The sequence below is a fragment of the Pezoporus flaviventris genome, unplaced genomic scaffold (assembly GCF_033815535.1).
Source record: "Pezoporus flaviventris isolate CSIRO_AGI_PZ_B2104156 unplaced genomic scaffold, CSIRO_AGI_Pfla_v1 ptg000031l, whole genome shotgun sequence".
Lineage (NCBI taxonomy): Eukaryota > Metazoa > Chordata > Aves > Psittaciformes > Psittacidae > Pezoporus > Pezoporus flaviventris.
The window spans coordinates 68,166,226-68,181,393 of NW_026892579.1; the positions used below are offsets into that span (position 1 = coordinate 68,166,226).

Sequence of the window (15,168 nt, forward strand, 5' to 3'; positions counted from 1 at the left end):
GGGCTCACCTTAGTTAAGTAGTCATGTATGTTGAGCGTGGCAAGCTTTGTGAGATGCCCGTTGAGCCCCAGAGCCATAAGGAAGCCAGCGTATTCATTCGCAAGTTCAGCAATTTTGGGCTTGTTGTAGACAATCCAAGCAGAGTCTATCTGCGAGGCAGGTGCTATCTTCAGGCCAGCAGCCACCCCGTTGTGAAAGCTGGCCCAGCAAGCCATGTTAGGAGGCACGTCGATGTTCCCACTGTTCAGGTCCACAGTGGTGTTCCTCGGAGGAGCACGGCCTGCCGGTGAGAGAGCCAGTCAAGCAGTCAGGTAAAGCCAAGCTGCTTCAGAAACAGTGTTCAGCTCCAGGAGGGTGCCAAGTGAGTGAACACTGACAGCTTCTGAGGTAACAGGTCTGATCTGAGACAGGCTCAGGTAGCTTTAGACACGTCAGAAGACACACAGCACAGCAAGAAAACCACCCATGTGGAGTAATGTAATAGTTACGTTATTACTGGGTAATGGTTGGGCTTGATGATCTTAAAGCTCTTTTCCAACCTGGCTGATTCTATGATTCTATGACTTTGCAGTATCTGTGTCCTGTATGACCCCAACACTGACCAGCCGCTTCACTTCTCTCTGCTTCTCACAATATACCTGACATAGCATCTCAGTGTTTGATAACACGGCCCTTGACCATTCCAGGAGAGGAAACTACAAGGTGGCAGACCCAAAACCAGAAAGAGCTACTTCTTCACAAAAAGCACAACTCTTTGTAGAAAGATACTACAAAATTCACAAGAGGTTCAGAAAGAAATGGGATAAACTCCATCACATTCTGTTAAATAATGAATGTCTCTGGAGGAAAACTAGTGAGGTGCTGGCACAGGGTGCTCAGAGAAGCTGCAGCTGCCCCATCCCTGGCAGTGTTCAAGGCCAGGTTGGACACAGGGGCTTGGAGCAAGCTGCTCTGGTGGAAGGTGTCCCTGCCTGTGGCAAGGGGTTGGAACTGAAGGAGCTTTAAACTCCCTTCAACCCAAACCATTCCATGATTCTAAACCACTGACCAACGTACCCGTTAGATTCAGCTTCGGGATGGGCAGCTGCTCGGTTGGAACAGGATGATAGGAGAACAAAGTGAACATCCCTCGTCCAACAGGTAGGGCCATGGTTCGCTGGCAGAGCTGCAACAACCTGTTGGGGAGATGAAAGCAAGACCAAGCCAACTGCTTAACATGGAAAATTTGTCCGAATACATGATGTAAAATGAACCTACAGATGACAGGCACTGGACAGACCATTTTTTTCCCTGATGAGATAATGTGTTATCTTTCCTTTTTTAGCAGGCCAAACTTCTGAACCAAATCTTCAGTCCTTAGAAGTTTAATCTCAAAGCTATTCCTTAGCTGACAACATGTTGAAACTTCCCTTCAAGGTAGGTGCTGTTAAATAAATCTGTGCTATGGAGAATTCAGCAGCCATCTCAGAAACAAGGTGAAAGGAGAAAGCAAACCAAGCCGATTGCTGTATGGGATCCTGCTATGACTGTGACCACATCTAGTAACAAGCTGTACACCGAATTAATGATGTGCTTCCAAGAATGCTGACCACAGCTCTCTGTGATTTACTCTGGAAACACTTTCTAGACTTGTTAGATTACTCAGCTTGTAGTTTGATGCATTCCTTTAGTTTCCGACTTCTGCAGGGTGTTTTACATGATAATGATGTTCTGCAGTCTGCTTTGCTTCTGGTGTTTTAAAGCAGATACTTTTTAACACCCTCAAAATAAGGCAATAAAGAAGCAGGATGGGGATAATTGTGAGGCCACCGGGTATAGAATGGCTCCAATATGAGGTTTCAAACCAAAGAGAGGGTTGGGACAGTGCATTTGCTTTCTGTAGAATGAATTAAGTCCCCTGACCCAAGCCTTGCTTAGAACTAAGATCAGCCCTGAGCAAAAGGCTCTGCAGTTTTAGGCAGGGGATGGATGATGCTTTATTCTCTACAGAGGCATTTTCTTTACAGAGCAGGCCCTGCTTATATTTCAAGCTGAGGAAAAGATGCTACAATCTGCATTCAAACCCTAACTGAGCTCAACACACTGTTTGGGGCTTAAACTACAAGTCTTTGCCATATCTTGCTCCAATCCCAGGAGTCCTCCAACTCAAATACAGCAGAATTTGGATGTAGATTGAGCTTCAAAGACTCGTATCATGAAATCAAACCCTCTTCTATGTGTCCTTCGCTGCCTACTTTAACATTGGGTTCAGACTAAGTTATATTGCACTGGGTGATGAGACATGCTTCATTAAGTCAATAGCAATATTCACACCATTTCTCACCTAAGTGAAATAATAACAAGAAAGATATAAGTAGAGAGAGTTCTTTACCTGTTTTCTTTCTCTTCTATGTATTCGTGGTCGCTGGCTTCTGGCATCTGCACCACATTGACACGTACAGGACGGGCACTCTGCAGGAGCCTGCGCACTTCTTGCACTCTCAGATCCTCACTCCAGATCAGGGACATCACCTCCTCATTCATGTCATTCATTCCATCCTCATCCTCTTCTGATTCAGTCCCAGAGGGAATATCAGAGGACAGCACTGGGCCCACGGACTGCAAGGGCAAGAGGAAAGGAAGAAGTTGCTGCTGGCAGTGGCACATGGATGTTGGTAACTGTCAGAAAGCCAGCGGATACCAGCACCACAATCTGAATGCACTCAGCACAGGCACCTGCACTGGGATGGGGCTGTAAATACAATGCACATCGATTCAGAATTTCTGAGCATTGTAATCAAGTAGGTGACCTCTCAAGTGTTTTGCTGCAAAGATGCAGCTGCTGAGCCAGGACTGCCAAGTGAGAGCTAGAAGAGGTGACATAGCAAATAGTTCTCTCTCTTTCTACGCCATTTCTTGTTTCAGAGCACTGGTAGGTAAGGGCCTTCCCCTCCTGCCTACACAAATAGTTATCTATGATGGATATGAAAACATGTTGTTTTCTGAGTGAAAAACAGAACCCAAATGAGCATTTTGATGGGTATTAAATGAGAGGTTAAACTCCAGAGACAGTCCCATGGTGACAGCCTGCTTTTAGAAGTGCCAGTACCTACTGACCCTCAACCTGTTCTGTTCACTCTGGTCAGAAACCTGTGTTATTTTACTGATTATTGATATCTGAATGAGTCAGAGCTTTAATTCTGATTCCCTCCTACAACAACTTTGGGAAAACCAAGCTTCCTATTAAAATAAAGTCAGCTTGCATGGCAGCGAATTCCAAATGGCTGCTGCTGTTGGCCAACCCTGGCATCACCACAGTACCAGAATGGTTCTGAACCTCCACACCACAGATCCATACATGACCAGAAAAAAACCCAATGAAGGCCGTCATAACTTAGGAGCACTGAGGAAAAGCCCTTTCTCTATACAAGATCTACAAAATGCTTGTTTAAGACTCTGTCCTCCCCTATAGGATCAACTAGGTTGGAAAAGACCTTTAAGATCGAGTCCAACACTGCTTATTCACATCACATAAGCAGCACACAGGACAAGAACAGCACAGGATGCAACAGTCTGTCCACAATCTGCTTGTGCTACACTTGCTTCAGACAAGGCTGTCACTGTGCACGAAGCATCATAAGGAAGATGTTTACTGTGAGGGTGGTGAGGCCCTGGCACAGGCTGCCCAAAGAAGTGGTAAATGCTCCACCCCTGGCAGTGTTCAAGGTGAGGTTGGTCAGAGCCTTGGGCAACATGGTCTAGTGTGAGGTGTCCCTGCCCATGGCAGGGGGTTGGAGCTTTAACCCAAACCAGTCTGGGATGCTATGACTCATTTTATTTTTAGAGTTCTGCAGAAAACAGCTTTCTTGAATATAGTTTCCTTATAGTTTGACAGAATAATCCAGACACTGACCCTAAGGTGGGCCAGTATATTCCTCTTTCTTTTCCATCTGCCATAGATGGCAGATTAACATGAAAAATAACAAGGCAAGCACTGAGAATTACTGGTATGATAAAACTAGGCACAAACCCCACACACCTCTCCCTAAAGTGGTCATTTTTCTGGTTCTATACCTCAGCAAACTGGAAAGATAGAGAATGACAGCCAGCCTCTTCCTAAGGCTCACTGGTAACACATGACACCAGAGCACAAGTAAATGACCAGCTGATGAATGAAACCCAGTTTCTTCTGATAAATCCCCTCCAGATCTCAATAGAGAACTGCACCACCCATAGAGGAAGCGTCTGGTCTGAAACAGGAAACTCCACCCTGCCCTCCTGAGAAATGACAAACAATTTGGTGTTTGAAGCTCATTTTCTCCTTTTAAGGTAATGTGCATTCGAGGCATTGTTATAAAGTAAGTGATAAAAATCAATTTATCACCATTTGAAGATTCAGTACTCTTACAGTTGGGCAAAACCTCACCAGAAGAAAACAAAACAGGGTTTTAATGAGTGGTGGGACATAGTAAATGAACTCCATGTTCCAATCTTTCTGCTCAAGGGATTAACTTTTTGCTGTGCAGTTAGTCATGAAGCCTCAGATATAAAGAATTGGATAATTTTAATATCAATTCCAAAGCTAAGAGAGCAAAAAGGATCTTGACCAAGATGTACCTGGGACAATAAATTCCTCTTTGTGACTACAGACTACAATCTGCTACTGTTAAAGTGGTTCTCTGCATGTCACTAACCAGCTTTTCAGTGTCCTCAACACTGCTCCCAAGGAACAAGGGATGGGACAAGAGGAACCGGCCTCAAGCTGCACCAGGGCAGGTTTAGATGGAGCTGAGGAACAACTCCTGCCCCAGAGGGTGCTCAGGCATTGGAACAGGCTGCCCAGGGCAGGGCTGCAGTCACCGTCCCTGCAAGGGTTCACACCCCGTGGAGACGAGGCCTCAGTGCCATGGGTTAGTGGTGGCCTTGGCAGTGCTGGGCAATGGTTGGGATTGATGATCTTGAAAGGCTTTTCCAACCTGGTCGATTCTGTGATTCTCTGTGCTCTCCTGTTTTGTCTCTGGACTGAGTACCAAAACCTCTTCAACACCTCTTAGAGGCGCAGCTGTTTTGCGGAGGAGGAGGAGGACTTACAGAGGCAATCAAACAGCTCTGTAGGCAAAGCTTTTGAGCATCACGTCTAAATGAAGGTGAAAATCTGGTTTATACTGACAGTTTCCACAGCCATGCATGTGGCCTTCCTGTGCCGGATGCTGGTTTTATACTGAAACCCTCCTGTTTGTGTAAGCGCTGCCCTCAACCTTGAATCTGCACCGTCTGATGCCCTGAGCATCAGAGGATGGTGGGGAATGGAGTGCTCTGCCCAACCCCAGTGTTGTGAAATCCCCTGATGCCCATACTCACAGATTTACCCTTCTGCAGGTTCCCTTCACACGCCTGTTTGGACAGATCCTGGCGCCCGATAAGGAGACAAACAGCTTCAGGCCAGTCTGAGGCAGGCTGCTCTCTGCAGTAATATATTGCATCTCTGATGGGAAGAGCTACCCCAAATGGGAGAGACTCCAGATCTCTTAAGGTGAAACCTTAAAAATAATAAGTGAAAAACAAGCTGTTACCAAAGTAGATAAAAGTGCATTTTGTACTGCACAAGCACAAGGCTACTCCTTGTGATTGTGCCATTCTGCACTATGATAAAAGCTGCTCTTACCAACATCAGTCATCCAAATAACTAACTTCTCAGCCAGGCTGGAAACAGATGTGCTGTGTCTGAAACTGCATCTGTAAAATAAAGGGGAAGCCAATGAAAGCTAGTCCAAAAGTCAGCAGAAAGTCAACACCTCATGAGTTTAAATAGTAAAGAGCTTTATACCTATTGTCATGCTGTTCCATTTGCTGCTTTCGTTGGCCTAGGAAAGACAAGGGCACATTAATTCCACATTCCCCAGGCAAAAGGACAACACATAAGCAGCACAAGACACCAGGAGATAGTATCATGGCATCAAAGCATCATTACCTGACGTAATCTTGTACAAATAATGGGAGGCTTCATTAGACACAGCGCTCTCATCCCCAAGTATATACAGAGCCACACTCTGGATAGGAAACAGACATCATCATACAGTCACTTAGTGTCCCAACAGGCAGAAGATAACTTTAGTAACTTACACAGAGGGATGGGTTTGTTGCGAAAACACTGTTAATAAAGGGAGACTGAAACAACTGAACAACTCAACTTCAATGCTTTAGATTTTTATCTTGGAGTTTGGAAAACATACATCCTGAAGCAATCAGCTGAACATTCCTGGATTAATTGTTTCAAAGGTGGAAAGATAAGAAAAGAGAGAGAAACACATGCTCCTGGTCATCTTCCCCATGGTTTTCACATTTCACTTCTCTTGTGAAATATATCATCTACAGACACCATTTTTCACTCTGTTTCCTCCATGTCTTGAATATGGACTACTTAAGGAAGGCTCCAAGTGGGAGGTTGTTCCCCACTCAAAGCAGGGTCCACCTCAGCTATGCCAGCCAGCACTTAAAACTGCCTCAGTACTGCTCCAAGCCTCCACACTGAAGCAGAGGAGAGGCTGACCCCTGGCAACTCCTGCCATAGACTCTGCAACTCATCTTGGGTGCCTGGTGAGAGCAGAGTCTCTCCTCCCTGTTTTTCCTCTCCAGGCACCTCAGGCTCAACACCTCAGCTCCAAACCCTGTCCTGGCAGGTTTCCTCCATAAATACGCTGTGAATAAGGGAGGGAGGCTGCCCAGGAGATAACATCAGCACTTGTAACTACTCATGCAACTCAGTATTTATGTTGATACATGCCCAAGAAGCGAGCAGGGGAATTCTCACTCACAAATTACAGTTAACCTGGAGTTACAGTATTACTCTGCACATGCCACTACTGCAAACCACAAAAAAACATAAGCAGTGAAGCACAGGCTACTCACGAGCTCTCCTTCCCAACCTCAGATACCTCCTCCCACCTGCTAAAACCCATCCACACCCTTCAGTAATACTCAAGTAATAAAAGAGGCTGCTTACAGGGATTTCTCTCTGCTAAACATGTATTGTTTTCCCTGAGGAGAGTCTGATGCTGCACCCCTTACTATATCTGGGGGATGCTCAAGGGGATTTCATGCAGGCAGATGACTCTTAGTATGGAGCAGCAACACTTGGAGATGCTCAAGAATGCCCCATCCCTGGCAGTGTTCAAGGTCAGGTTTGACACAGGGGCTTGGAGCAAGCTGCTCTAGTGGAAGGTGTCCCTGCCCGTGGCAGGGGTTGGAGCTGGATGAGCTTTAAGGTCCCTTCCAACCTAAGCCATTCTAAGATCCTATGATCTTAAGTCTCCAGCAGTATAGCTCCAGCAGAGTTATTGATCACAGGCTCAATACTCCTCCAACATGGCCCCACACACCACGATTAAACCCTGCTGTTTGACTTCCCACTGTGGATGCTCCACTCGCAGGAAGCACAGAGAAGCTCCACTCACAGAAGCACCCTGGCCACAGAGCCAGAGCTGACAGAGTAAAACATATCCTTTTTGCTACAGTACATACCACTACTACCAGTTTGCTCCTCTCACAGATCCCTGGTAAGTAAGGGTAAGGCTGCACTCCTTCTCCCTTCAAACAGGAACTCAGCCATTGAAAGATACTTGGAGGCTCAGCAGAGAAAAACGCAGGATGGTGCATGAAACCTGTTTGGACTATAACCATATGAACAGACATGACACTGAGTTCATGGTGAATGCACAATAACCCTCCACTATTCCCAAAGCTAACCCTGCAGTGCTTCTTTTAACAACAAAAAGACAGTATTTCCCCTCCTGTTAGATGGGAGTTCAGAGCTAGACAGTCATGAACGTGTGAGGCACCAAACTCTCAAAACCAAAATCATCTCGGCCCATAAAAAGGAATAAGCACAGAGTAATCCCCCAAACCTCACTGGAACAGTCTTGTAATTCAACAACATTAAATTGCTCACGTGAGAGAACAACCTACCTATAACCTCTGCCTTCCCTGTCCACAAAGGGGGTAGTAAAGCCTGAGGATTGCTATAAGATTTCTTTTTTGGGTCAGGAGAAGCAGTGGTTTCTCTTACATGACTAGGAAATACAAGCTGGTAGGACCCTAAACAAGGGCATGGACAATCTATGACCTTATTTAAACTTTAAGTATTGTGGTTTTAGCTCTGATTTAGCTTCTATGAAGTGTAACCCAAGAGCCTGCCAGCCCAGCCATACTTTCCACAAGAGGCACATCTCAGTGCCAGGGTTTCCCTGGTCGCCTGCTGAGGTTTCTCAGCCAGGCTGAGCTTTGCCAAGATGAAACCATCATTCCCTTCCCAAGCCGGTGTCCTGTGAAGAGCACCAGCTCTACTGTGCTAATTTCATCCCAGGCTTCTTAAGAGGGTATGAAAACCAAAGGAACAATCTCAGCACTATGAGCAGGGATTAAGTCCTGACCAGCTTTCAAGAGAACAGTTACCAAGGTGCTCAGCAGCACAGATAGTTTGCAGATCATCATCACTGCATTTGCACATCATTCTCACCGAATATTCAGATTTGCAAAGCCTTCAACTCACCCTGATCAATTACACAAGTCTGCCTGGAGGTTTTGACAAGGGCTGGATAGTCTCTGTAGTAATAATCTATGTAAGCATCAAGTTTTAAGTCCCTAGAAGGAGAAAGAGGTGACTGACATTAGAGGAGACAAAAACCTTCCTGCATCTGTGACATCTATTGAGTAGATAGGTAACATGCTGGGTTATCTGCAAGACATGAATGCATATAGCAGCTGTCAGCCTCAAAGAAACATAGGTTTATTTCAGACTTGCTTCTCTTTGGCATGACAGACTAGAGGACAGGCCAACCCTTTCAGCACCAGGGTAAGGTTTTAAGGATTCCTTTTCTTCAGATTCACAGAAAGTCTGCTCCATTTTGGGCAATCCCCAAATTCCACATGAAAATAATTAACAAGAGACACTGCATGATACACAAGAGCTGCAGTTTGTCAGCTGGACATACCTGGCCAGCTGAACCAGAAGAACAACAAGTGAACGAATTCCTTCTCCCATTAGACTGTTCAGTTTGAGCTCCTCGTAGATGAGATGAAGAACAAAGAAAATAGCAGGAATGTGGGTGAAAAGGAGCATTGAGGAATCCAAACTAAGGCTCTGTGAAAAGTCATCTTTTGAGGCCAAAGCTTCCAGAGGGTCCAGTCGCAAAGCTTTGGCAATAGGATGAGACTCAAAATTCTTATGGTAGTCAGAGCTCAAGAGATATTCCCAGTCCTAAACCAAGCAAACAGGAGAGAGACAGAGGTTTCATGGTGAACACAACCTTCAACAAGACAACTCCAAAGTACTGTTTCAAAGGAGTTTTTCTCCCCATGAAACAATACAAATGTGACTGTTGCACTGTAAAAGTGCTGCACAGACCCAAAGGTTCAACTGTTAAGTTTCACCCCCACATTGTGTATAAAAGAATCAGAACCTTGTATTTAAAAGAACAAGAGAAAAGGAAGTACCCTCCTTGCACCAATACTTTGTGCACGAGACCTCAGTGAGCATTCACACCATTCATCTAGCGCCCCCAGCCTAGGAGCTTCCCCTGCCACATCTCAACATCAGGCATTAGATCCTGATCTTTATTCCACATAGACCATAATCCATAACCCCATGGGCTCACTGAACTGCCAGCCCACAGCTCAACTGGACCACCACAGCTCACAAGCCTTTTAGGATGGCATGATAATAAGCCTCACTTTCCCTAAAGCCAAACTTTCCTATTCCTGCCTAGGCAGAGCTCAGTGAATTAACCTTAAACACCCCACTAAGTTCAGTGAGCATCAGTGCAGTCCGTGAGGTATGTAATCTGATGTTGCTAACTTGCTACTTGCCTGAGTAGCCAGGGGAGTGAGAATTTCATTTTAAAGGGATGAAGAAGCATCTAAGAGAAGTGTGATGTTGTCAGGAGATTATCTGGGATTGTTTTCTGATCCCTATCAAATTAATTCCTGAGTCCAACCTCCTTGTCTAGAAGAGAGAACCCTGATGGGTCACAGGACACAGCCACTACAAAGGGCAAAATACCTTTTCTTCCCCCAAGGGTTTGTAATCTCAGCTGAAATACAATATTCAGAGGGCGTTTCCTATGCTTTGCCTTTAAAGAAACATCAAACCAAACACCACCTCCCCACCCCTTGCCTCTTATTTTTAAGAGAGAACTATTCCTTACCTCATCTGACCCTGTTTCTGATGGTCTGGCCTTCTTTGGAGCAATAACTGGTGAAAGGGATCCTTCAAAATCAAGCTGAAGAAATCAAGTGATCAAAAGTAAACGAGGGTTAGAATTCTCAAGGTTGTGTAAGTAAATCACCAACGACAACACCCGAATTCAACCCCAGTATTACAGGACATGGCGTTAGGTACTTCTCCACTTCACAAACAGATTATTCTAAACACAGCTATTCTAGTGTATGGTGCTTGAATTCCACAGTTTGACTGCCTAACATCTGGCATTTACTAGGACAGAGGAAAAACTGCGTATGAACTAATGCTAGTAACGTAGATCTACTGTGACTGCTTTCATTCCAGCTGTACACATATACCTGGGGCCTTTCTTCCCCCTGCAAGTACTGCAAATTAAGTGGGTTTCCTGCTAGCAAGTAAAGGAAACTCCAAATACATTCAACAAAAACAGCTGAAAAAGAAACCCTAGAACTTTAAACATTGTGATTTGAAAACTGCACAGAAAATCCTCTTTAGGGAACAGGAATTTGAGTTGTACCTTGTGTTCCTGGAGAGAAGCAGCTTAACATGGGTTAGATGAATCAAACCTTTAATGCATCAGTGTTAGTCATGAACTGGAGCAAAATCTTCATAGTTAATTTTTATTTGATCAAGATAGACTGCAAGTACCTTATAAATATGCTTCATGATAAACACAGACTAAAATATATACAGAAATATATGAATACAGAATTGGTTTGACAGCATCTTGTGATTTAAGGTAATACACAATCTGTTTCAGTTAGTTCTGACTGTAACCATTTTGAACCTTGAAGGGTTATCAGTAGCTTCAAAGTGAACTAGGAAAACAAACATACACGCTTGCTTACATTACGTGTCCAGGACAGTCTCTCCGTGTTATAACCCATCATATTCATGAGGCATGTTACAAATAAATTCCATTCTGAGTGATAGCTTGGTCCTCCTGGAGCATTGTAAGCATTGTACCACTTGACAAGCATCTGTACAGCTATCTCCTTGGGCAGGATAGCTTTGACCCCCTGCAGACATCTTTTCACTGTTGCAAAAGAAGAGAAAATAATGGATTAGGTGGGTTTTCCATCTTGCCTCCTGGTGCTTCAGTCAGTGGTATAAATCTCTACGGATTTGCTTACTGGACCTACTTTGAACTCTCTGGACACTCATCCAGTAAAGCCACACCTTACAACCTTCAACAGCTTCAACACACAACAGAACAATCACACAAGCTTCAACGCCAGGTTCCTCTAGTGCAGGTTGAGCACAGTCGCTCTAATTCACCACACCAAGGGGAAAAAAAAAGAGTTCCTTTTGCCCACTACTGAAAGCAACTTTTGTTTGAACGGGCATCTCAGCCCTTTCTCAGGCAATTATACAAACAATAGTAGAGAACAAAGCGTCTAAAGAACAAAGGAAGTTCTAAGAGTGCAGCTGGAAGCCCTGAAAACAACAGAGCACACCTAAATCAATGGTAACAGCAATGAAAGATAAGTTAGTAAGAGATTGGGATATGTGGTACAGCCTGAGCTATGCAGAAACTACTTCAAAATTAGGGAACATGTTTCATGTGGTGTGGATCTGAATCATACCCAGTTCTGAAGTGGCAATTTCAGGTATAGCAATCCGGACCATTGTGTTATTGCTGAGCTCCTGAAGAGATAAGATAGGTAAGAGTCAAATCATGAAATGTATAAAGTAAAGCCAGGGTCCTTCTCTATTAACTAAGAAATCCTTTATATATGAAGCATATTCCCAATTCCTGACTGTTCGCTACACTGCAGATTTGTAACCTCAGATGTTAGTTCCCTGAAAGATTTGAAACAGATCTTGAGCTGAATCCCTTGAAGAAAGAGTATTCTACAGAGAGAAAGAAGTAGAGCCACCAATTCAGGTGTGATATCTTGCTGTTGGTCAGGACCTGCAAAATCTCACTGTGCAGCAGAAGTAAATGTGACCCTCACTTTGCTTTGCTGACAAAGTACTGACTCGAGTTACAGGGTAATACCTACTAAAGTCACTCTGTTGTTGACAGGATCCCTCAGAGCATGAATGAAGGTCCCAAGCTGCTGGAAAGTACAGTCTTCAACGTAAGTGGAGTCATGAAGCTTGGAGGAATCCCTTAGCTCTGGAACTGGTGACAGAAGCACACCCTGAAAAGGGGTAAATGATGGCTCAGAGCTGCTGAAATAAGAGGATCTGAGCAAATTGACATTTTTAACGGACTAGTGTTTTGAAAACAACTACAAAGCTTTCCCATCTCTACCTCAGAGGTTTTGCAGAAGTCATAAACAAATAGACAAGGAAGCACTAAACAGATCTTCTTTAAACACTATTTATTCAAGGGTTTTACAGAAGGAAAACAAAAAGATTTCACTCCAAAGATGCCCTGAAAGTTAAAAATCAACCCACCATTTGAAGCTGTTCCAACTAAACCCTTTTTAAGGCAGGACTTCCCTTCTCCTTACCTCTTCCAGGGGCCCCAGATGCTTATTCAAAGGCTTGGATGGAGTGCTGACACTATCCAAGGGAGTGCTTGGCCGAGGCATTTGGTTGGACATTGTCAGGGACGGCGCAGGCAGCCCAGGAATAAAAACCTTCCCGACCTTTTGTGAACAACAGACAGGAAAACACACGGTTGGGTTTCATGCCTGTGCTTCCACAGGTGGCTTACATACACAGACACGATCAGATTTAACATCTTAAAGGAAAAGTGTGAGGAGTGGCTAAAGTCTCTGAAGATAAGATTAATCATTTCTTCATGTAATTATTTTCTTTAGATGATAACCTGATGAAAAATCTACCATATATGATCAGTATTGTACATTATTACTACAGGTCTACTCCCACTAGAAGAACTAGCAGAGCTGCCCTGAGAAAGCTGAGTATACCCTTTCTTTATATACATATATATATGCCATTACACACCTGCACACCAATGTGTGTGCACACAGGTACAAACTGCAGTGTCCAAGGTTCTGTATACACAGAGAGAGCTCAGTGCATCTCTACAGAGTTTAAGAAGCAGCTTTATTTTGGATGAATCATGTCCATCTGACATGACAGGTGATAAAATATGAATCATGCAATCATATGAAACATAGAATCATAGAACAGTTCGGGTTGGAAAGGACCTTAAGATCATCCAGTTCCAACCCCCTGCCATGGGCAGGGACACCTCACACTAAACCATGTCACGCAAGCCTCTGTCCAACCTGGCCTAGAACACTGCCAGGGATGGAGCATTCACAACTTCCTTGGGCAACCTATTCCAGACTCAAAGCCTTATATTGAAAAGAACAAAGCAAAGGAAAGCCAAGTACCTTCCTTGCACCGATATAACAACAGCCCTTGGTAAAGCAATTTGACATCTAAAGCTATGTGACATGCTACAGAAGTTTGAAAGTGTTTTGTTCAGGAACAATTCTTATTTTCCATATTCTTGATATTTTCTGTCTTTGAAAGCATTTTCTTACCTTAGTACTTCACTATCACTGAAAACAAGCTCAAGAGATTGATTGCACCACAGGGTACGATGCACACAGGATTCCTGTGGACAGCCCAGCTTGTAACCAAAGCTTCAAACATCTTATTTTGGGATAGAAAGCCAGTTACTTACCCGAACCACTCCAGAATAAAGCACCAGATTCCCACTGCCATCCAGAGCCAGCAGAGTATCAATGCCCTGTGAGAATCAAGCAGCATGCTCAACTTCTTGTATTTAAGTAGGAAGACAACAGTTGGATGCTAAGTGACAAAGCAGATGCTCCACATTTCATAGCCCCCAGGGAGAAGTACGTACCTCCACTGGAGCTGCATCCTTTGCTTGAATATTGGTAACAGAACCAAAGATCAGCTGCGACTTATCGTTGCTCTCTTGAAATTTTACACACCTAGAGGTTTGGGAAACAACAGGAAACATGAAAGGACTGTCCTAGCTGTTGTTACAGAGCGAAGACAGAGGACTACAGCAGTACTGAATGGTGCAGTTATTTTTATTGTGGTATACCTGGCTCCTTCCTCCTTCCTTTGCTTGTTTTGCCCTGCTAGTCAAGTTCCTTCTACTCTGCAAGCCTAATTAAAACCCCCAATGTACTTCTAAAGGGTAAAGATGAGGATAAACAAGAACACCATTCAAATATCAGTGAATGTTCCCTTGCAACTTCAGTTTTACTTAAACAGCTCAAAACATCAATGCACTACAGTTAAGAACATGTTATACAAGAGTAAGCGATGTATCACATGCTGCCACAACAGATTCCACTAGCTGGAGGAACTGGTATGGCAAAACCAAGGTGGTAATATCTAGAGTGCTCCTCTCTGTCCCCAAGACTGGGGTGCTTACCTCAGCTGGAGCTGGGATTCCACTAAAAAGCACAAGAACTTCTGCCCACAAAGGTCAGTGGTAATGAACACTTTTGATGCTTGGGAATTCTTCTCCCTGTAAGACAGACATAGTGATCAGCACATAGTTTGGTCTACTGGGAAAATGTTCATGAAGGGAAGCACAGTGTCACACTAGCCTTCAATATACAGCACATCAGCTGACAGAATGCACCAGTTTCAATCATTACTCCTGAAACTGATTTCCTAGCACTCCAGTCTTCAAATTCCCCACTTTTTGGGCACACAGAGAATTCTTTTTGGCTTTATTCTCCTGTTCAGTCTCAGGGTTTATGCTGTTTTGCCCCTTTTGATGGTAACAGAGAAAGAGTTACTCTCCCTAGGTCAGAAATACCCAAAAGCAGTGACCAGGTTAGAACCTGCTTTGCTTTACAGATCTCTTGAAACCATTCCCATGTTCAGAGAGCCATGAATAACACAAGAAATTAAAGCATTCCAAGCGCCCAATACTCTTTGGAAGGGAGCTAAGCATTTAGTGAGCATCATTTAAAAAGGAATTAGGAAGTACAGGTCCATGAATCTCCTTCAAGGTGGCAGACTAAGCTGTCATTTTA

At 44.1% G+C, this 15,168-nt stretch overlaps 2 protein-coding genes across 6 annotated transcripts in view; one reads left to right on the plus strand and one right to left on the minus strand.

The window, feature by feature from the left end:
• BCL2L11 (BCL2 like 11) overlaps positions 1 to 15,168 on the plus strand; it is a 156,700-nt gene that overhangs the window by 51,447 nt on the left and 90,085 nt on the right. The window lies entirely within an intron of this gene.
• ANAPC1 (anaphase promoting complex subunit 1) overlaps positions 1 to 15,168 on the minus strand; it is a 35,167-nt gene that overhangs the window by 14,546 nt on the left and 5,453 nt on the right. For all 5 annotated transcript variants that reach the window (XR_009744764.1, XM_061461723.1, XM_061461722.1 and 2 more), the window contains exons 10-27: positions 14,556 to 14,651; positions 14,013 to 14,103; positions 13,830 to 13,895; positions 12,679 to 12,816; positions 12,223 to 12,363; positions 11,803 to 11,863; positions 11,065 to 11,252; positions 10,182 to 10,256; positions 8,970 to 9,235; positions 8,528 to 8,619; positions 7,501 to 7,649; positions 5,951 to 6,029; positions 5,807 to 5,843; positions 5,645 to 5,715; positions 5,341 to 5,519; positions 2,372 to 2,598; positions 1,057 to 1,175; positions 9 to 280 (exon numbers count right to left, since the gene is read on the minus strand). Coding sequence is in view for 4 of the 5 variants with exons in the window: in XM_061461723.1 (XP_061317707.1) it covers positions 9 to 280; positions 1,057 to 1,175; positions 2,372 to 2,598; positions 5,341 to 5,519; positions 5,645 to 5,715; positions 5,807 to 5,843; positions 5,951 to 6,029; positions 7,501 to 7,649; positions 8,528 to 8,619; positions 8,970 to 9,235; positions 10,182 to 10,256; positions 11,065 to 11,252; positions 11,803 to 11,863; positions 12,223 to 12,363; positions 12,679 to 12,816; positions 13,830 to 13,895; positions 14,013 to 14,103; positions 14,556 to 14,651 (2,347 nt within the window). In the remaining variant the exon portion in view is untranslated. The remainder of the gene's footprint in view (positions 1 to 8; positions 281 to 1,056; positions 1,176 to 2,371; positions 2,599 to 5,340; positions 5,520 to 5,644; positions 5,716 to 5,806; positions 5,844 to 5,950; positions 6,030 to 7,500; positions 7,650 to 8,527; positions 8,620 to 8,969; positions 9,236 to 10,181; positions 10,257 to 11,064; positions 11,253 to 11,802; positions 11,864 to 12,222; positions 12,364 to 12,678; positions 12,817 to 13,829; positions 13,896 to 14,012; positions 14,104 to 14,555; positions 14,652 to 15,168) is intronic.